At 38.0% G+C, this 23437-nt stretch overlaps 2 protein-coding genes across 2 annotated transcripts in view; both read right to left on the bottom strand.

Annotated features, from left to right (window-relative positions):
- ZBBX (zinc finger B-box domain containing) overlaps positions 1–13501 on the bottom strand; it is a 148920-nt gene extending 135419 nt beyond the window's left edge. The window contains exon 1 of the mRNA XM_030864250.2: positions 13380–13501. The gene's annotated coding sequence lies outside the window, so the exon portion shown is untranslated. The remainder of the gene's footprint in view (positions 1–13379) is intronic.
- A 1988-nt stretch (positions 13502–15489) lies between these two features.
- The window catches only part of SERPINI2 (serpin family I member 2), a 28243-nt gene continuing 20295 nt past the window's right edge, over positions 15490–23437 (bottom strand). The window contains exons 6-8 of the mRNA XM_030864236.2: positions 22730–22816; positions 19592–19681; positions 15490–15652 (exon numbers count right to left, since the gene is read on the bottom strand). Of these exons, the coding sequence (XP_030720096.1) occupies positions 15576–15652; positions 19592–19681; positions 22730–22816 (254 nt within the window). The 3' untranslated portion in view covers positions 15490–15575. The remainder of the gene's footprint in view (positions 15653–19591; positions 19682–22729; positions 22817–23437) is intronic.

The raw sequence follows: 23437 nt of genomic DNA, 5'->3' as shown, positions 1-23437 counted from the left end.
CTCATTCATTCAGTCACTCACTCAATAAGTCTCTTGTGAATACTTCATCACAACAACTATTTTGTTAATACAGCACAGGGACAGTAACTGCCATTTATAGAGTACCGGTTATGTGTCTGGAGAACAGGAAAAAGATCAAGTTAGAGACAATGGCAGCGACTGAAGTCATTGGAATTGTTGAAATAACCCAATGAGAAAAGGTAGATGATACAGAAATCTTGAACTCTGTCATAGAAAAGGTAGACAAAGGATAAGCACCCTGAGAGGGAGACTGAGAAGGAAAGAATGAGACGATGACCAGAAAAACTATGTCACAAAAAAAAAAAAAACAAGGAAAGAGATTAATTCGAAATGAGGATAGTGTCCAAGGGAGCTAAATGCTGCAAGAGAATGAAGATTGAAGCACATTCATTGCACTTGGGGAATAGAAGATTGCTCCCGAACTCTAATAGGATATTTTCATGAAGAGGTGGGATGGAAAGCTGACTGCACTGAATTGCAGACAGAATGAGAGATGAAGGTGAAGAAAAAATTAATATAGATTTTTCTTTCCTGAACTTCTAAACTGAATGGGAACTCCTGACCTGAAATTAGTAATTGAAGAGGATATTCCAGTGAGTCGTTGTCACCAACAATTAAAAAGCCTATGATGTAGCACAGGGAGATCAGCTCGGTGCTTTTTGCCCACCTAGAGGGGTGGGATAGGGAGGGTGGGAGGGAGACACAAGAGGGAGGAGCTATGGAGATATATGTTTACGTATAGCTGGTTCACTTTGTTATACAGCAGAAACTAACACACCATTGTAAAGCAATTACACTCCAATAAAGATGTTAAAAAAGAAAAAGCCTATGATGAGAAAGATGCAGTAAGCGCTTTCTCCAACTTAAGCAACCAATAAATTCTTCCCAACTGGAAAAGAGATTATCATAGCTCCCTTTATGTTATGTTGATTTGCAACCTAAGTGACATCTTCAGAGATAATTAGCCCTTAATAATATGCTTTTATGAGCACCACTTCTGTGTGAAGGGTCTAGGTAAGGCATACATTTATAAAGAAGAATATCAATAAACGCTTAAAGGCAATTTGGGCAAAAGCCAACTTACATTTTTCCCAACAGTGGAAAAGTTTAACACATCTTTCTTAGTAATTTATACAATGGAGACACTTTCCAGGGAGCTCATGAGATTGAAAGTGTGTATGGAAAAGATGTAAATGTTAAGGGAAAACTAAACTATAGGCCCATTAATAAGATGTTTCTTAGGATGGTCCCCAATGTGAGCACCATGGATATATCTAGGAAAATGTTTTACACTTCAGATTTCACTGCAGATTAGTGAGCTCTCTCCGTTTTTCTACTGTGATCTCTAGGAAGGAAGGAGAAGGGAGAGGGAAGGACCTTGAGGTGTGGTAACCAAGAACTAAGCCCTAACATTATTCCTGAAAAGAAGGCAAGGAATGGAAATTGTGGAAGGTGGAAAAGTTCTAATTTTGTGGGTAGGACTTAGCATTTGAAAAATAATAATCTAACTCAAGAGATCAGTTTTCTCCTAGTAGCTCCTCAGTGGCCTGTCTGCCTACTGACACAGGAACGGGGAGGACAGGCTATTGCTTGCGAAGCTGGAAGCTTTCCCATTCAGTCCACCACTAGGAGCGCCTTCTGCCTGTTTGCTCCACTCTCTGTCCTAAGTGGCTACTACGTCAATGTTTACTTGATCTGCTGGGTGGCGCCAGATCACCACATAACTACAGAATCCCAGCAGCATCAAGCATTTCAAAACTTCAAATGCATAAGTATAAATGTACAACTTTCACTATATTTAAAAAATGTTTCCAACAAAATCCAAATAACGATACCAGAAAGAAAGAGTATGAAATCTCTCAAGTGTAATACATTAATTTAAAATAGTTTTTTTCTAAAGTTAATGCTAAAACATTTTTATATAGAAGGAATGCCCAAAGGTAATGTCTGTATCTACATGACTTTTCCAATCAGAGAGGCAAATAGAGGTGCAATATGGTTTATGAAAACAATATCCGAGTGTTATAATTACTGATACGCTCTCAGACGGTTCTGGGAAGATCTTGACCTGGTCTTACCACCAGCTCAGTGTAACATCTCCACTGTGCCCCAGTCCCTCATAGTGCCTCCAAGTTTATCTTTGGCTACCATATTCTCCTCCAAACTTATTTTAGGCAACTGTAAACTCAACTCCATATCCAACTCATAATCAGGCCCAAGTAGCCTACAGAGAGGGCTTATTCACTCTCTCCCCATTAAAAATATTCTTGTCGTATGTCCCATACTTTCAAGTTTTCACTAAAGCAATAGTTACTTTATTGAATTAATTATGAAGAAAATGTTCTGAATGATTCTATGGTAGATACTGCTACTGGTCTATCAAAATCCATACTCCTGTTTTTCCATAGTAATAGGGTTCAAACTGGATATGTGGCTGTCTAGCTAGAGACTATGTTTTCCAGATTCCTTTGCAGCTGGGATGTGACTTAGTTATCATCAAGGGACTGTGCATGGAAGTGATAAGTGCAATTTCTACCTCACTGGTTTAAAATAAAATTGCCTGTCTTAGACTTCAGCCAGAACATGGACTTGTGGCAGTTCAGCTTTTATTGCAGAGATGAAGACATTTCCTAGGAACTGACAGATCTTTTAAAGTCATTGTATTTAGGACCTACTTTTTTTAAATAGCAATTTAGCCATTGCTTAACTAATACAGATGTTAATAGAGCAGTTAGTTTCATCTCCCACGTTTGCATTTTTGACACAGGTGGCCCAGAGACCTATTTACTTAATGACAAATAGCACCTCTACTACAAGAATTCTCCACACCTAGCAAGTCAACCATGTCCGCTACTCTCCCAGCACTAATGATTCGAAGGAAAAAACTATGTCTTTCTAGCTTTAGCATTTAGCACAGGTTTTAGTACAATGGTAGGTATAGAATAGATGTTTGCATAGAATAGATGTTTAAAAATATTGGGAATAGGAAAGGTTTACAGCCTCTAAAGTCCTGCCACATTGGCAGCCACTTAACCTACTTACACACAGGGTGAGCCCTGAAAAGGTTAGGCTTTATGAGAACTACTACTGCGACATTGATGGATATAATATCAAGCCAGAAAAAAGACCCTACGGCTAATGCATCCACATTTTGACCTGCCAGAAAATGTGGCAGCTCATCAGAAGATCAGCAGTAATATTGACATTGCTAACTTTACTGACCTCTGAACTGTGCTTTAATATTAGGTGTCATAAAATTACAGGAATGGTGAGATACCTATAGGCTTAATTAAAAAAATACTGTGGAATTAATTTACCAGCTGAAAGATAATAAGAAATTTGAATCTTTAGCATTCATGTCACTGTCTGGATGCTGTATTAAAGCAATCATGGCTCTCCCTGGTGCCCCATCAAAGGCTGTGTTTGGATAAGTTAGGGCACACCTGGGCAACACTGACCTCATTTAAGCATTATTCTCTAAAGGACACTGCTTAAGAGCATTTCTTAATCTGCTCTACACAATAATCTTAGCTTCAGTTGTGTATTTGGTCTGCCAAGTCTAGGTACCCATCTATAACAACCCTGGAAAGTGATTTTTGTTCTGGACTTGATAATAACAGCAAAATAAGTCATGGAAGAATGTATTCAACCTATAGTTTTTTGACTTAATATATGCCCAAGAAATACAAATAATATCTTGATGGTAATTTTCAATGCCTCTTCACTAAAATCAGAGCCAGGTGTAGACAGAGAAAATGTCTCTCAGGACCCAGGATAAGTCTAAGATACAGGATGGTCCTAGTCTACTGTTCTCTGAGTCTTAGTGTGAGCCCTTTCTCCTTCACTCTTCTTTGTCAGGCATTTTTTTAGATTCACCTTCCCTTGCTTTGGAAGATTGAATATAAAAGGGATGACAGGTAGCTCTGGGCTTGGGAGAGATATAAACAAGCTGCTCTGCCGGATCTGATTCCAGTTGAAGCTGCCCTATCATAAACCAGAGGATTTCATTTTCGTCTCTTTCTGTCCAGTTCAGCCTATGAAAAAAATACTTTAGAGTTAAGGCTAAAGGTCATTATTAATAAAGCATTTGCATTTTCCTGGTCTGGAAACTCCTAAGAATCTGGGCATGCTGACCGCTAATATTTGCAAGTCCTTGGGAAGAGTCAAATGGAGGCCCACATACCATATGTCCAAGTATTTAAAAGTTATAAATCCAGCCAAAAATTTAAAGGAAATATGTCTATTCTCTTACTTTAATAAATAAAACTTCAAAATAACCTGGAAGGCCAGATTTGAATTTAGAATTCTTGAATTAATTGGGTTCCTTTAGCAAAATAGGGCAGCATAAAGACATCCAGCCCCTCATCCCCAAAAGGAAGTAACCCACACTTTTCTCTTTCACCCTGCCTCTGGCTCACTCTGGAAGGAGTCTGGTTGCATGCCCATCCCAACCTGTAAGTCCAAGCTCCATCTACCACCCTGCAAATACCAGTCCTTTGGCCCTTTCTTGGGTCTCAAGATGGTCCCTCTAGCTGTGCAACAATTCTTAGAGGGAACAGACGCTTGGGAGTGCCCTACCCTAACGTTGAAAGAAGGCTTGGGACTGTTTGGGAAGTGAATTCTAGGATTTCAGGTATCCAAAGCATGATCTAAAAGATCTAAAAGAGAGAGTTCCAAGCTCTGGATGGACTCATTCCCTTGGTTTTGCAGATTTTTAGCTCTTTGGTCAAAGGAGGTTTATAACAGGGGACCCAAACTTTCTTGCCTGGGACTAATTGTGAATCTAGGGCAGCAGTAGGCAGTCAGGAGAAGATTTGGAAGTTGGGTTCTGGTCCTGTTTCCTAATACAGCCACCTGATTTCAACATTTGGGAAAGGATCCTTTTGAGTATATCAGTTGTGAGCTGTGTTATACAATGGCATGGGGATTGATCACATCAAATCAGGTTCCCAAGACTGGTGAAAGACTAGGAAGAAATAATTTGAGGCAGAGCTATGATAAGCATTGGAAATGAGAATTTTAGAATTGTTTACAAAAAGAACTATTACTAAAGCATATGTCATATTGCCCTAGTTACTAAATTAGTCTAATTAAGATCTAACTCTCTAGTCCCAAGTGTAGAGCTATAGAAATGATTTTTTTTCCCCTTTAATTAAGTGGGTACTTACACAGGGACATGTGTAAGACAGTACTGATAAGACACAGGCAAGCCTGAATACCACTTCCAATTTCTCCCTTTAACTAGAGGAATCAAGGACAGTGCATGGCAAGGAAGAGATTTGGGTGTTACATTTTTTCAGCATTCTCTAGGCAGGATTGAAGAGGAGTAGATCGCATTCGTAAACAGTGTTTTGGCTCTTCCAGGAGAAGCCCATGGTTGCATGTCAGACCAAATTGTTCGTGTCCTGCTGACTTAGGCTGTAAGGGTGGGATGGCATTTAGGCCTTCCATTTTATGAGTGGAATTGGGTGTAATTCTAACATCACCAACAGTGATGAGGCACTCTGACAAACAGCGTTCTGGACAGAGCACTTTAAAAAGGGATGCCAATGCTAAAAGTCAACCACAGGCTCCCATTTCAGACTTACAGATATCACCAGTTATTTTCTCAGGTTGCATCAGCCCCCATTTATATATAGGTTCTGATTCATTTAAGTGAGAGTCTGGTGCCCAAAGAGAGAAAGTTCATTATAACATAGCAATTGCTTAGGGAGGCCCAAACTTCATAAAGAGAACTGTCCAGGGGACTTAACACCAAAACAGATACCTACAATGATATGTAAAGAATGTGGTTTATGCCAGTTACTAAAACTGCAGTGATTACGTGCTGATATCATGATTGACTGAGACTCTGGGTAGGGTAACTAAGTTACTTAGATATAAGTAGAAATCTGTACCATATAATTACATATCTCTTATTTCTAGTGAAAGGCAGTGTTTGTCCAGCTCTCAAGGCACTCCTCTGAGACCTAATTTATATTCCATCATGAACATCAGCCCCTAAATACCTGTAAGCAATAACTATGTTAATCAGGGCTGAACATATAACCCAAATTGGGCTAATCAGATTATTGCCAGCTGGAATAATCTGGAATCGGAATTCAGTGATGCTAGCCAGCCTCTGCTGGTGGGTTGGCTTGTAAATGTGGAAACTTACGTGGGAACTTACTTCATACTTAACCATATGCATAAAGCAGCAAAAAAGCTGATCTACAGAGACAAATTAATTTATCAGGATCCCAATGAGAAGCAAAGATGAGAAACCATAGTGTTCCAAAAAAAAAGGATAATGCTTTAATAACCTCCTGAACACTTGATGTTGGTTACTTCCAGTTTCTTGTCCTTCCTGAAACTTGGTTGCAGTTTCTCCCTTGGTAATCAAAATATCCCTATATCCTCAAATAAAACCTCTTTCCTGTTTCAGCATGGTAGGTTTCTGTAGCCAGAGAGCCTTGACTAAACATTACTTGAATTTCTAATTTACCCTGTAAAGAACTCCGCAAACACTGGGTAGATAAAGATGAGACTTGCTCTTCTTTTAATGCATGTTCTCTACAAAACAATTTCGATGATGTTTTATTTCCTCAGAGGAAAAAATACAAACACACACACACACACACACACACACACACACACACGTAGTTTTTTTAATTGCATTAACGCTCTGTTGCCCTTCCTATGCCTATATTCTGCTCTGTAGTCATGCTCTGCAGTCCATCTGTCCTGCAGTCATGTAAAGGATTTTATAGCTATTCTGTTTCTTTTTCTGGTATGAGAAAAAATTGGGGGGCTGGGGCACAGTAGTACTTGAAATAGTTACCCACATTATGTAGATATCTCTATGATGTGCCTATCTCACATTACCATACACTCCTGGTTCCCAGACTTATGCTGCTACTTCTTCCACCCATCAGTCATCTCATTTTTTTGTTTTTGTTTTTGTAATCTTTAACCATCTCATATCAATGTGGCCTATGTAAATATATACTAGGGGTTTACAAGAATTTTGGTCTCAGTGTATCTTTCCACACTTAAAAATCACTGAGCACACCAGAGGTAAATATTTTTCATACTAAAGAATAAAACTGAGCAATTTTTTTAAATATTTATATTAGTTCATTTTAATATAGCAATAATAAACCTATGACATGTTAACATAAATTATGTATCTTTATTTTAAAAAACTACATTTTCCAAATTTTAAAACAATCAAAGGGAAGAGTAGCAGGTGTTTATATTTTTCATATCTCCTTTTTATATCTCATTTAATAGAAGACAGCTATAGTTTCGTATCTATCTGCATTCAATTTGTTGCAATATCATATATTTTGCATGTAGCCTATTGAAACTCCAGTCCACGCTCATGAGAGACTGAGAGTGAAATGGGCAAATACCTTCATAATATTATTATGAAAATAGTTCAGACTCATAGAGTCTCAGATACTTTCAAGAGGTCCTAGACCATACTTCAAAAAGTGCTGCCATATACTATAAAACCACAATATTAATCTAACAATCAAAAAATAAAATATTAAATATTTTACAAAACATAAATCTTTCTGTTTTGGTTTTTAACTAAACTAAAAAAATTCACGTATTTGTGGCACCTTATACCACTAATTTCTGAAGGGAAAATTACTTTCCTGTTATAAATTTGCTAATGCATAAAATACTTTCGTGAAATTTAAATTGAGTCTGGAAAAGCTTATATAATCTATCCATATAGTGGACTAGTTTGTTAACTTTTCATTGTCTGATAGATAGAATGAATAAATTAGTAACTTACTTTATTAAGTGTCTTAGAAGTCTAACATTACCTTTTTCCTTTGAATGCCCACATACAGAATTGGACTATTCTAGCATTTTTCAATTTGATATATTTTTTATCCTAACCTACTGGTACAATAAGTATATAAATAAATATACTAGTCAAAATCGAATTGCAGAATTCTATAAATCTCTAAAAGGAAAATGTATGCTGTGATTTGGTACATCTGAGAAAGCTCAAACACCCCAACTCCCAAATTATCTTTCTTCAATAATCTCTAGATAATTTGATCCAACACAATTTCCTCTCTTAACAGTCTTTTGAAAATGCACCAGAGTAGAACTCCCTTAAATATATTCTATCTGTTCTTAGATGATTAGTTCCATGTCAAATTCAATATTTATAAAGATATAGAAAGTTACCGCCTATTCTTTTCTCCACTCTGGGCAGGTACAACACTTCAAGGTGATGTTAAGGGCTGGGAAATCAATTTAAGAAGTAGCTTACCTGGATTGCAGTGAAACATTGCACAAGACATGGAGGAAAATATGTATCTACTTTTTCCCTGTTGAATTCTAGATTTTTTTTCCAAGGTGGAGACAAGATGAGAAAATATGGATACTAAACTAAATAAATAACTCTTTATGTTGACTTTAACAATCAGCAGGGAAAGCAATGTCAGCAGCTTCCAGTTCCTTTAAGACTTAACCCTTTTACATGCAAATCATATTCTTCCCTTTCATTTTCTGTATATAGCTGAATTTTCTGTCTTTGGCCTTGAAAACTTCAAACTGATCTGCAAGTCATTTATGGCTACTAAAATAAAACTCAACTCTCTTTAAAGTCAGGCAACAAAATCCAGATCACAGCAACATAATAAAAACGTTAACAATGACCAGCACCTAATCAGAATCACTACATACGCAAAGAAGCAGAAATGTGATCCATCAATAAAAGGAAATCAACCAAAATAACAGTGATAATGGATTTAGTTGACAAGGGCTTAAAATAGCTATTATAAATATATTTAAGGATCTAAAGGAAAACTTTTAAAAAATTGGAGAAAAAGGAAGGTTTTTTAAAAATAAAACTTCTAGAGCTAAAAATATAATATAATAAAAATTTTACTAGATGGAATTCAGTGAAGATTAGACCCTACAGAAGAAAAAACTAATGAACTTTAAATATATTAAAATGGAATCTATGCAAACCAACTTATAAATAAAAACATAAACAAAGCTACAGTGTCCTGTGGAGTGATGCAATGCAGTTACCATACATGCAATTGAAGTCCAGGTGGGGAGAGGAAAAAATGTTTGGAAAAATAATGGCCAAAAATTTCCAAAACTGATATTAACTATTAATCCATGAATCCAATAAGGACAACAACCCCAAGCAGAATAAACACAATGAAGATAACATCACAGCACATTGTTATCAAATTGCTGAAAAGCAGTTAGAGAACAGGGCCACATTACCAAAAGGAAACACTTGAATTGTGCATTTCTCAGTCTCAAGAACTGTGAGAATTAAATGTCTGTGTTAAGCGCACCCAGTCTATGGCATTTTGTTGTAGCAGCCTGAGCTGACTAAGATACAACACCATAGGGATGGAATTACTGAGGGAGATTGAGTCTCTGATAGTCGTGGGACCTCTGTTCCAGCCATGGACTGACAGCCCCCAGTCAGTGAACTTTTGTTATTTTAAGTCACTATTTTTTGAGTCACTGTTATTCATGGTTGAAACAAATTCTACCTTACACAATTATCTACAATTTTGGGGTCCTCATACTGTCTGATAAGGCAAACATATACCTGAATTGGTGACTAACAAAGTTCTTTAATAACTTCGATTTGATGACGCCCTCACTGAGCAACTGCCAGGACGCAGCAGAGTCCTAGGTCCTATGAGAAACAAATGTGAATAAGGCTTTATTATGATGCAGTTAAAAAACACACAACTCTTCCTGGGCCCATTGTTATACGAGCAACTCAAATAACTCTTAGGATACAGGGGAGAATGTTGGAGGGAAGAAGTAGAAATCAAGAAAGACTTGGATGGCATTTTTAGGAAAGGAAATATTTGGACTAAGTCCTGACGCTCAATTAGAGCTTTGACAGACAGAAGAGTAAAGCATTTCCAGTCAAAGGAAGTAGCTTTAGTAGACACCACCCAAGGTGAGAGATCAGAGAGGTGCTGGATGACCAAGCACAGATGAGTGAAGCTTAGTCTAGAAGCTAGACTAGTCTAGAAGCTAGACTAGTCTAGAAGTCTTAGTCTAGAAGTCTGGGATTAAATTATGAAAGACTTTGAATATTGGCTGCAGAGTCTTGGTTTTATTCTTCATGCAATGAAGAGTCATCACCTTTGTAATTTATTTACCTCCTTTCATTTGGATTCTTTTTTTTTTTTTTTCCGTGTCGGGTCTTCGTTACTGTGCGCAGGCTTTCACTAGTTGCCACAAGCGGGGGCTTCTCTTTGTTGCGGTGCCCAGGCTTCTCATCTTGGTGGCTTCTCTTGTTGCAGAGCATGGGCTCTAGGCACGCGGCCTTCAGTAGTTGTGGCATGTGGGCTCTAGAGCACAGGCTCAGTAGCTGTGGCGCACAGGATTAGCTGCTCCGCGGCATGTGGGATCTTCCTGGATCAGGGCTCAAACCCGTGTCCCCAGCAGTGGCAGGCGGATTCTTAACAACTGCACCACCAGGGAAGCCCCCCTTTCATTTGGATTTTAAAGTAATCTTTTCTTATTGGCCTTTTTCTTCACTGAATCTTGTGTTCTGGTGGCTTCTTTCAAATCGTACTGATTATTGGATCATTCTAATTATAGCAAAAAAAAAAAATCATAGAAGAGAAGCAGTTTATCTTATTTCAGTGGTTCTCAAAGTACGGTTCCCAGACCAGTAGCATCAGCACCATCTGGAAACTTGTTAGAAAGGTAAATAGTTAGGACCCAATCCAGACCTCCCAGGGTGGTCCTCACCTACCCTGAGGTAGGGACCAGCAATCTGTGATTTGACAAGCCCTCTAGGTGATTCTGATGCACAATGAAGTGTGAGAACTACTGGCTTAGTGATTAAGATGTGAGGTCTGGAGTCAGAGAACCAGAGTTCAAATACCAAATTTATACTCCATGCATGCCCTTAAGCAAAGTATCTAATATTTCAGTTTCAATTTTCTCATTTTGCAAAGGGTGGGGCAGAAATGTGAGGATTATGTAAGATGCTGTATATACTTTACTCAGTGATAGTAGGACCTCTGTAAATATAAGGTATAATTAATTACAAAATTGAAATTTAATTGCCAGAAATTTTTCTCTGTATTCTTTCATGGATACAAAGAATATGAATAATGTGATACAGGCCATGACAAGCCAAAGAATTCAAATCTAATATGTATAGAGAATCCAAAAGAAAATCTGTTTTGATCTCCACAAATGCTTGTTGAGATCTTCTAAAACTAGCTTTTTTTCTAACATTTTCTGTGAATCATTGAGCACATGCTTTTAAGAATCATTAGCGAGGCCACATCTGCATCCCTTGCAAGTAGGCATAATTTTTTATATAAGTCAAAAATCTTTTCATGACAAATCTTTAAAGATACCCTCAACCACCACCTCCCACTTCCACACACACACGCACACTACACACACACACACCACACACACACCCCACACACACACTACACACACACACCACACACACCACACAAACACACCCCCCACACACACCACATACACACACACCACACACACCACACACACACACATACCCCACACACGCACCACATACACACACCACACACACACACCACACACACCACACACACACCATACACACACACCACATACACACACCACACACACCACGCCCCCCACACACACTACACACACTGCACGCACACACAAACACACCACACACACTACACACACACACCACACACACCATACACACACACCACACACACACACCACACCACACACCACACACACACACCACAAACACACCACACACACACCACACCCCCACCACACACACACCCCCACCACACACACACCCCCACCACACACACACCACACACACACACACACCACACACATCACACACACACCACACACACCACATACACACCACACACACACCACACACACCACACACACACACCACACACACAAACACCACACACCACACACACACACCACACGCCACACACACCACACAAACACACACACACCACATGCACAAACATACACCGCAAACACACACCACACACACACACCACACCCCACACACTACACACACCGCACGCACACACACACACAACACACACAAACACCCACCCACACACGCACTATACACACACAACATAGACACACCACACACACCACAAACACAACATACACACACACCACACAAACACAACATACACACACACCACACAAACACCACAACACACCCACACACCACACACACACTACACGCACACACCCCCACCACACACACACCACACATACCACACACACACACACTACACACACACACCCCACACACACCACATACACACCACATACACACCACACACACACCACCACACCACACACACATACCACAGCACACACACATCACACACCACACACACACCACACTCACCACACATCACACACACACCACACACACACACACACCCCCCCACACACACCCCACACACACACAAACACACACCGCAAACACACACCACACCACGCCCCCACACACACACTACACACACTGCATGCACACACACACAACACACACAAACACCCCACACACACAACACACACATGCCACACACACACTACACACACACACCAAACATACACACCACATCAAACACACACACAGCACACACACACCACACACACAGCACACACACACCACACACACACCACACACATGCACAGACACACCACACACACACCACACACACACCACACACACACCATACACACACACCACACACACCACACACACACCACACACACCACACACACACCACACACACACACCACACACACCACACACACACACCACACACACACCACACACACACATACACACACACACCACAGACATACACCACACACCACACACACACACACTACACCACACACACACCACACACACACACACACTACACCACACACACACCACACACACACCACACACACACACCACACACACACACCACACACACACACACACACACACACACACCACACACACAGAGTAACTAGGAGGTAAAGCTGGTTTTATATTACGAAAAGAGTCTCAATCAAGAAAGCTATGTGGCAGCCAGCAAAGCACCCCATTAGCGAGCTCTCTGCATTTTACATCCTTTCCTCTCTTTTGGTTAAGATACATTTTTACCATGGAGCTGAGCAGCTAGCATGGGAAAATGCAGTGGATCATTCCTGAACTTCTTTCACAGAATTAGCCAAAATGAAATAGCATTCCAGAATCTGGTCTTACCAGGTGACAGCATCAGGATGAGAAAACGTACAGTACAGACTAATACATGGAAAACATGTATTAAAAACATAGGTGTACTACTTACTTGAGCACTAGGTACCTAGCTCCTGTGGCTTAACATCACATGGTATATTTCTTGTTCCTAGTAGAGTCCAGTATGGGAATCCCTGGTCAAGGGTGATGGGCAGAGAACAGAATGGTTGTGATCCATGTAATTATTCAGGAACCCAGGCTGATGGAGATTTGTCATGTTCCAGATGCCTTGTAAGGCTTTCCACGTCATCCTTGATGTTGATATGCAGCCAACAGAGTGAACAAAAGAGAAAGAAAAGTAGGCCAACTTGCTTCCTCACCACTGTGGCCAGAAGGGACACACAACATTTCTGCTCATATGCCACCTGGTGAAGACAGGTCAAGTAGTCTACCAAGTTCAAGTTCAAGAGAGATATGAAATGTAGTCTCTAGCTAGATACTGGGTCTGTATACACATGGTTTACTTTCTAGGTTATCACAGGCAACAGTTACCAAATAGTTCCACAGCTTAACAAACTCTGCTGCTTTCAACCTGCTCTGTCTGTGTTCTTATTGTTGTTGTCATTGTTTTTGCTGTCCAACTACAAATTACACCACATACTTTCCATACTTTACAAAAGCATCCCATTAAAGGTACCAAATTAACACCCACTATTGTCACTTAAAAGCTCTTAAATTTCAATGAAAATGTAACTCTTCCTCACATCAGTCCCAGGCCGGTAGGTATTCCTGATCGACTTTGGCCTCAGCAGCAGAGAGAATCTGGACACACGATGACAGAGGAACCCAGGCTAACAGAGGCTCTGTCATCTTCTAAATAGAGCTTCCAGGGTGTCCTTGAGTATTGGCATCTAGCTGGTACAGGAGAAGAGAGCAGTTAGAGAGGGACATTTATTTCTTAATCATTTGGGCTCACAAGTGACACACTCACCTCCACTCAAATTCCACTAAGGAGAAATAATTACAAGGGTCCACTTAGATAAATGCAATGGTAGGAGAAATGAAGTCCTCAGCTAGGCTGCCACTGCCCAGCAACATCTCTGCACCTCAAAACCACGCTCAAAAGTCTTCACTAGATAGGGGTCTCTGCCACAATGGTAAAATTGTTTTATGTGCGTTCTATTTTTAAAAATTAAATCTCAAATTTATGAAGAAACAACTGTATCATTTTTTATAACCTATATGAGAAAAGATCCGAAAAAGAGTTGATATATGTATATGTATAACTGAATCACTTTGCTGTACACCTGAAACTAAAACAACATTGTAAATCAATTATACTCCAATGAACTATTTCTTTAAAAAGAAACAACTGTAAATAGTTAAAGATAATGTCATGGATCAAAATTCTACTGAGAGATGCATCCTGGATTTTTGTTTTGTTTTATTTTATGAAAAAACACTGCTTATAGACAATATTGACTCAAAAGACATTTTTCCAAATGTATCTTTGTTGAGAAGATTTACAAACATAGGACTTTGGGAAAAGGACTTAAATAGGATTTGTCCAACTTTTCACTGTACAGGTGAGGACATTGAAGTTCCAGAGAATTGAGGTGACAAGCCAAAAATATAACGTTAGGCAGTGAAACTATATATCATCTTTCATTTCCTTTATATTATATGCCATCAAGGTGGTGACTTGAGGCATCAAAAAGAGAAAGAAACTAGACTTTTGACCTCTTGAATTTTAGGCTTCAGATTTAGAGATGATCAAACAAGGAGCCAGAAAAAAAAGGAATGGCAGGAGGAAAAAGTGCTCTGACAGGGCTTCCCTGGTGGCGCAGTGGTTGCGAGTCCGCCTGCCGATGCAGGGGACACGGGTTCGTGCCCCGGTCCGGGAAGATCCCACATGCCGCAGAGCGGCTGGGCCCGTGAGCCATGGCTGCTGAGCCTGTGCGTCCGGAGCCTGTGCTCCACAACGGGAGAAGCCACAACCGCAAAAAAAAAAAAAAAAAAAAAAAAGAATACAGACTTTGATACCTAAGACAGGAAGCTGATATCTAAGCTATCTTAGATGGATTGTTCTACCATATTAATATTAATATCTTATGTAAGTTCACTACTTTTGATTCATGTATACTCTATAAAAATACAGAAAGAACAAAAACATTTAATGCATAATTTCATTTATTTATGAATACAGATTAATAAAGGCACAGTTTAAAACAGAAAAAGATATATAGAAAATATTTGATGATATTTTGACAATCAACTATTTTCCATATTCTGAGGCTGTGATTTTCATTCACAGTGAATCCAAATCTCTTGTCTTCATCTTCTGGGTGTCAGGATTTGTCACCCTTCCCATAAACAAAATTGAATCTAGGAAAAGAAAAAAAAACTTTCGGAATTTCTGGAGAAAAAAATGACAATAATATTTCTTAATATTTTAACAAATCATTGTCTTTTTTTCTCTATATGGTAAATAAGCAATGTCTAATAGCAAAACCCACTCCTTTGTCTAAAATAGATAATTATATCATTATTAATCATTTTCTGATAATTTATGAAGTAAATTAACACCCACAACAGCTTGTCATGGAAAATGCATTAGTCCTGTTTTTCATAAAGGAAAGCAAAAATAAAGTGACAGAGAGGTGTTCTTCTAAATATAGAGACTCAGTCAGGCAAACTTAGAATAATAAAATGGTCATGAGCATGGACGCATTTTAAATTTAAGGTATTAGCAGTCATCTCTTTATGCATGTAATATAAACTACTGGGGTTAAAAGTGCAGCTTCTCACATCTCTTCCTTCAGCTCTGAATCAAAGCTTACTGCTAAAGACAATATTTTCACATCTCTAGTGCTTTCAAATCCTCACCGGTGATATAGTATAAAGCATAAATGTAAACACGTAAACATCTATTTCCAGCCATTCTGTGTGTGCAAGTGAAAAGGAACTAAGAACTAGAGGACAAAACAGAAATAAATATGTTAAAATGCATTCACCTTTCTTTTCAACTAGGGTAAGGGAAGTGGCTCTATGTCAAGCGTTGCCTTGAGTTATGTCCCTTAAAGTCATATGTAATAAAGGTTTATTTCAAAAGTGATAAAATAAAATTTTACATAATGTTAAAGCTTACATGTATTTGAAATAACAATGGCAGAAATGAAATAGAAAGGAAGAACACTTTTTCATTAACTCCTTACTGTTCAGTCCAAAGACAGACACAGTCTTAGAAGAGTCAATAACATGGAAATAGACATAAACTCTAGCAGATTTTTTCTTTTTATGATTATAATTAATAATACTTTGCCTCAAAATTCTCAGAATAATTCCCAAAACACAAGAAGACAAATACTCTATTTTTCAGATAGATAGAGATACATAAATAACTTCCTCAGGATGTATACTACATTTAGCCACAATAGGAATCAGTAGTAACTCTTGTGTCTTTATAATTCTATGGCATTAAAATGCTTGTCAGAATTGCTTGCTTGGGGAATTTTTCGAGTAACTTTCATAGCAACTAACCTCATACATTGAAGTTAATAGTTTAAAGTTTTAAACACTGAGAAGTGTAGGACATTACATAAAAGCCATTTGTCCCAGCCTTTTTAATCTGTTTTTTTGACCAAGAGAACCACATTTTGAGTAGAGTCTTCATGCAATCACCAATCTACTCAGTACTAAATTGGATAGATTAGTCAAATCTTCCTTGACATAGTCACAGTGGACTCACAGGCAGGCTGAAGCAGAAATCATTGTTGTTTCCACATTTCTTTTCATGCCCACTTCTTAAAAAGTGTCCCTCATATTTAATCAATATAGTTATAAAACATCTCCATCAGATGGAAGCAGTTTTTACTTCATAATGTAAAAATACAATAGCATAACCAAAGCTAATGACCTAGATAAAAAGATTTCTTAGTGAATACCCTGCAGTCTGCTTCTCCCTTCAACCCACGACCTGAAAAATTTATAAACACAACATTTTTTTATTATGTATGGAGTACTGTCAGTTTCAAAACCATGATTCGCTACTTTCTGAGAAATGGCACATTTCATGTAGCATCTTTGACAATTTTCTTCTGAAAGTCTCTAACGCTGGCCTATACCCGCAGCCTAAAAGAAGAAAAATTGTTCTTCATTTCCCTAGAAGTTTGGCTTGGTAAGAGGTTTGGATGAATATACTGAAATATATATGATAGGAAGTCAAATACTGATAGGAAAATACAAGTAATGTATGGATTTTGCATAAGAGGATTGTTTGACCAAAACAAAATTTAAAATTGAGGTAAAAATTGGTTGTACTAAATCTAAACTTATTCACCCTCATACTCCAGAAATTGTCAAATGAATATATTTTATATAAATCATTAAGCCATTTAGTAGTTTACTACACCATGCTAAATCACCAGCTTCGTTAATCCCAATGATTTCTTCAGTTCATTTGTGAGACGAAAAATAAATAAATCACTGAATGTGTATTGTCTTAAGGTAATAACCCATTCTACATTTTATATGGCAACAATTTACAGCCTCCAATAAATGAGTGACCATTCATTTTAAACAATACTTTAAGGGAGTAACCCTAGTTTAGAAAGTCTCATTACAATAGAGATCATAAAACAGTGGAAATAGCCATTAAGGGTCTGATAGTTAATTATTATCATAAATAAATAAATAAGTGAATTATTTTGGGTTTTGAATTTTCACTGCTGTTTAACTGATAGCTATTACATGTCCATAGTCATCAACTTGGAAAATAAAGAGTAAAACATCATTATGCTAAACACCATTATTTCCCAGTGTATTAATGCCCAATGAGCTTCATTTCTTTCTGTTCTCCATACTCAGTAGTTACACACTGATGGCAAGAAGTTAGAGTTACCCTAAGGTTAAAGATGTATAGATCAAATGACATACTCAGAATATCTCTTAACACTGACGTCCACTACTAGAATTGAAGTTGTGTTAATACAATCTCAGCAAATCTGAAACTGTCCCATTGTTTCCAAGATATAACTTTCAGAAAGGTCATTTAGCATTAGTTTCATGGAACTTAAAAAAAGTGACTGATATATCCCTTAGGGAACCAATAATATCAGTATTGCTAGTTAATCTAACAGATTCAGATTCTGAAATTAACTCTGTCTCTTCTCCACGTAAAACAATTTATATAGAGAAAATTTCCATTTTTCTTCCTTCATTTATTCAGTCGTTCACTCATTTACATTTATTGATGTATTCACAATGAACACTATGTGCCAGGCAGTGTCACAGGTTTCATATATTCTTTTATTTAACTCTATAAGTACTAATATTATGTTCAAATAGGAGGTGGGGAAAATAAGGTTTAGAAAGTATGTGACTTGTCTTACAACTATTAGTTCATTAAGCTGGGACTTGAACCCCAAGTCCAAACCTTCAATCTCTAGGGGCACTGATATTAAGTGCAAGGCACTTTGCCAAATACTGGGCTGGATAAAGAAATGAATAAGATATCATCTATTTTCCCCTGGTTTAGAGTCCTCACATGGCGTTATGACTCCTGAGAAGTCCTAAATATACACTTAAAGAAAGTTTCCTCACTGTATCCACATTTCTGGCCTCTCTTTCTCATAAGAGAAATTGCAAAAACATCTACTCGGACAATCTACATTTACGTTGCCATCGTGTCTAACGCCAGTCCAATCGACTACTACCCTTACCTTTTGTGCCCCTACCTTTTGTGTATTATCTTTCACAATTGCCCAGATTGCAGATTTGGAATAATATTTGACTCCTCCAACCCACTCAGAGCCTATAGCTAGTCACTTATTCTTTTAGAATCTACCTAGGAAACCTTTCACAACCGTGCAACTTCCAATTTCCACTCCCACAGTGGCATCATTGAAAGAAAAGTTGACTTCTGAAACAAAAATGTCTTATTCTCACTATGCCACTTTTCAGTTGTATGACCTTAGACAAACTACACAACCTCTCTCTGAGCATCTATGTCTTTATTCATCAAATATCTAACTTATTGGAATGGTGTTAGCTGTCGAGATTGGTATTTAAAATCACCAGCACATATAGTAACTATCTCGGCAGCTATCACTACTATTGCTCTATTTTAGGTAACTGTCATCTCTTAACACACAATGCCTGGTACAGAACAAGCACTCAAGAAATAGACACTAAAAAAATTTTGAAAAAAATTAAATTCAATAAATTGAAATAACAAATGATCTCAGATGTATAGACTGAGATTAGCATCTAGGACTAAGTCTATTTAACTTAAGCAGTCCCTCCAGGGAATTCTCAAAAAGGTACCTGTTGGGTTATTCTTCAGAATAAACAGAAACGGATGGTTTGCTATAAATTGGTTTCGAGGCAGACTCATGATCACAGGGACGTGTATGCCTATGAAATAGAGACAACAGTTATTTAGATGTGCACATTAAAAGATCAGTAAAGAAATATATCCATAATATCCGTACTATTTTTTGGAGACAGAAAAGGTCATTTTGTTTGAGAAATTAACATGTGGAAAAATAACCATTTTCTAAATACAAAGAAATTTGGAATAAATGTAAAGATCAAAGATCAGAAGAATAAATATTGGATTACTCACTGAATAATGCTAACTTCACATTTGTGCTCAATGAAGAAGAAAACCAAAACTTGTTTCAGTTTAGTGAAAGCAGTTGAAAATTTCATCTGTTAAGCAGTAACTTTCTGCTCACTTTTTATTTGCATTATATGATTTATCTCATAATTTTTCAACTCCTAATTCCTAACCAGGTATGTTTGTACTTTATTTCTATTCTCCAGGCTTGTAGTAATCACATCTGACTTCAAATTTATTTTTTTTAACTTTTCCAAAATTATTCTGTGAGCTCAGAACTTTTAGGATTTGTGCTGTGAATGTGTATGGGATTTTTATTATGATATTAGAAGTTTGCTGCCTTGACAATATTTACTATAATAATTTGTATCATGCTTCTCCATTGTGGCATTTATCAGTATTTCAGAGTGGATAAATTTAAATGGCTGGATTGTTTTTCTTTCTAGATTAAGTATTTCTGCACTCAATTCAGATGTTTTATTTACCAGTAATGTAATAATTTTGTATAATTTTTTCAGACCTACGAAAACAGTTTTTAAAATGCAACACGTGATCAGAATTGAAAAACAAAGGTAGAGAAGGAAAAAACTATCCCTCTACGCTTTTTGTTTGTAACTGGGGTGTGCAAATTACACTGACAAAAGACAGATGAACAAAATCAATGGTTTTATTTTGTATCCACACAGGAGCTTCACAGAAAAGAAGTGAATACCCAAAGAAGGGGTTATATCATTTTAACAAAAAGTGGTAAATTGTGGAGAAGTGACTACACAAAGGAAAAGGGGTTTGAGTGTCTAGGGGTGGTAAACTGTGGGAAGGTAAATGTATGGGGAAAATTAATGGTATATAAGGATTATTTAGTAAGGTTTTCTTATGCAGACTTACATCAGTGCCCACTTTCATCTCCTATGCCAAAGGGTCCTTCTCTTGGCATGGAAGACAAGAAGGGAGATACCTCCACAAGGGAAATCTATGCCCTGATTTTAGACATGTAGGAGGAGGGTAGAGAGCTCTTTTTGTATCTGCTGTTTCTCAACTGCCTTCAGCTCAAAATAACTCTTCTGCAAAAATGGCATATTTCGGGGTGGTGTATTCTGATCCCCTGCACAATCCAAAATAACCTTAGTAATCATAAACGCATGGCATTCTCCTACCTGAAATAACAGGGCTATGGTAACCAAATGACCAGTGAATATAGACACATGTCTGTATTAATGAGATAATACAGAAAAGCATAGTCAGGATCACGCCCATTCTCATTTGGGCGAATACTTGAGTTCTTTTTTTCCTAAGCATCCATTGAGTAGATGCCTGAAAGTCAAAATACTCACACTAACTATTTAAGTGTGATACATCAGGGTCACTGCTGATCCCTTAATGATGGTTACATCCTCTTAGAGAGCTCTACACTTAAAACAAGAGGCATCAGGTGATAGCAGAAAGAGTTCTGAACTTGAAGTAAGGGAACCTGATTTCAGTCCAAACCCTACTGTCTATTATTAGCATGACCTTAGGCAGACCACGTCACACGTGTGCCTGTTTCTTCACCGACATAATGAGAGGTTCAGACAATGAGGACTCTTCCAATTCTGTGTAAAAGCAAGTGGAAAATTTGTCTACTTGAACTAGCAACTTCATCCCAAAGCCACCTTTGATTTCTCCAAGGATTGTAATAGCTCATCCCCTCCAATCTAAGTTCCTTGAGCACAGTAATGCAAAGTCCTTCAGGAGATGACAAAACAGTAGTGGGAGTCCAGTGTGCCCCACCCAGATGTCAAAATCCATCGCCATTACATAGCATTATAAATTAATCAAGAAATTAATAATGTGGATATAAATTTATCAATATGACTATTTAAAGGATGCATATCTTTTACATACAGGTTAAAGTCATGGTCTGAAGAATTAAAATAGACTTATGAGGAATTCATTAAAGTTGCCCTTCCATTTCTAATTGAATTTAAGGCTTTTCTCCAATTATTTTTTGAGTATTACTTTTACACAGCACAGATACTATTCAAAATGTTCAAGGAAATATATCATTTGTTCAAGGAAATATATCATAGAAGTGGTTCTCAGGCTGTAATATGCACACAAGTCACCAAGAGACCTCGGAAAATGCTGATGCTGGATTAGTAGGTCTGGAGTTGAGCCTGAGGTTCTGCATTTCTAATTAGTTCCCAAGGGGCACTGATGCTGCTGGTCTATGCATTACACTCGCAGTTGCAAGGATAGGCTCCAAGTCACTGGACAGCAGTGTTTCTCAACCTGGGATTCACATTGTTATCATTTAGGGAAAGGTAAGAAAATACTGAAGGCTGAATCTCATCCGCAGAGATACCGATGTAATTATTTTGGGGTGCGGTCTGGGCACAGAATTTTTAAAAGCTTTTCAGCTGACTCTAATGTGCAGCTAAGTTCGAGAGCCATTGCCACAGAGATAACAAGAGTCACATTAGAAAAGTAGGGACTAAGAGTGCAAAGGAAGAATGAAATTAATACAATTTCTTACGAGTGAACATTCCTGAGCAATCATGATTTCAGGTTTGAGACTACAGTTTTCTCCACGGGTCCTATCTGCTAATGGGCAGGTAATCCAATTGACAAATAAGTAGATATCAGTAGATGAGCCTCAACTCGTAATCAAGTCCCTTCCCTTTCCTTTTGCCTTAAGCTCCAGCCGCACAGATGCATAAATAGCTTCTATAGCCATTTTTCCCTTCCTTCAGTGTACTGGACAGCAGGAGGAGAAAAGCAGATCAGAGGACCACAAAGTGGCAGCATCCTCACGCTCATTTCCTCCAGTCCTTCCTCATGACTTGCTGTGACATCATTTGTCCTACCGGTTGATGTTGCAGCTTCACTGCCATCTTCGTTTATCTCAAAGAAAACTTGTTGCATGACTTGGGAAACATACACCTCAGAGGAATCTGTAGGAAAATATGAAAGTGCATTGAAGGGTTAAAACTCCGGGCTATTACTTATTGGATCCCAGGTGAATTACATTTTCAAATGAACAAAGAAAAGGAAAAAATTCCAAACTCTTTCCAAGTTAGTTAATTTGCTAGAGATAAATGTGGTTTAGGTTTAGCTCTTGCAGAGATGATGTAGAGAAGATATGGAGAGACCAAGTTTAGCTCAGATATAAAAGATAAAGATAGAAGGCGATAAGCCTCAAATCAGGTACCCCACTAAGTGAAATATTTGAATGGACAAAGGGTTTTGCCTGCCTTAGTCATGATCTACAAGCAAGATGAAAAAGGCTTTACAGATTTGAATTAATCCCACCCTATGTCTTCGACCTCAAAGCCAACTTGCCTTTTAAATTCCATATTGGGTTTTGATCTGAGTTTAGAACAAAATTTACTTTCCTTCAAGACTGATGAGGCGATAAAAGTCTAAAGAGCTTTTGTGTCATCTGTTACAAAATAGCTTCAGAGCTATGCTTTAAAACCTGTCAAATTTCTAGTGTAACATAGTGTCTTAATAACGTTTTGTTCTGCAGTGGAAACAAGCTGAGAGAGAAGGCCCCTCTCCTCCCCTTGGTGGAA

This window comes from Globicephala melas, chromosome 4 (assembly GCF_963455315.2).
Source record: "Globicephala melas chromosome 4, mGloMel1.2, whole genome shotgun sequence".
Classification (NCBI taxonomy): Eukaryota; Metazoa; Chordata; class Mammalia; order Artiodactyla; family Delphinidae; genus Globicephala; species Globicephala melas.
This window is presented reverse-complemented; position numbering and strand designations above follow the sequence as displayed.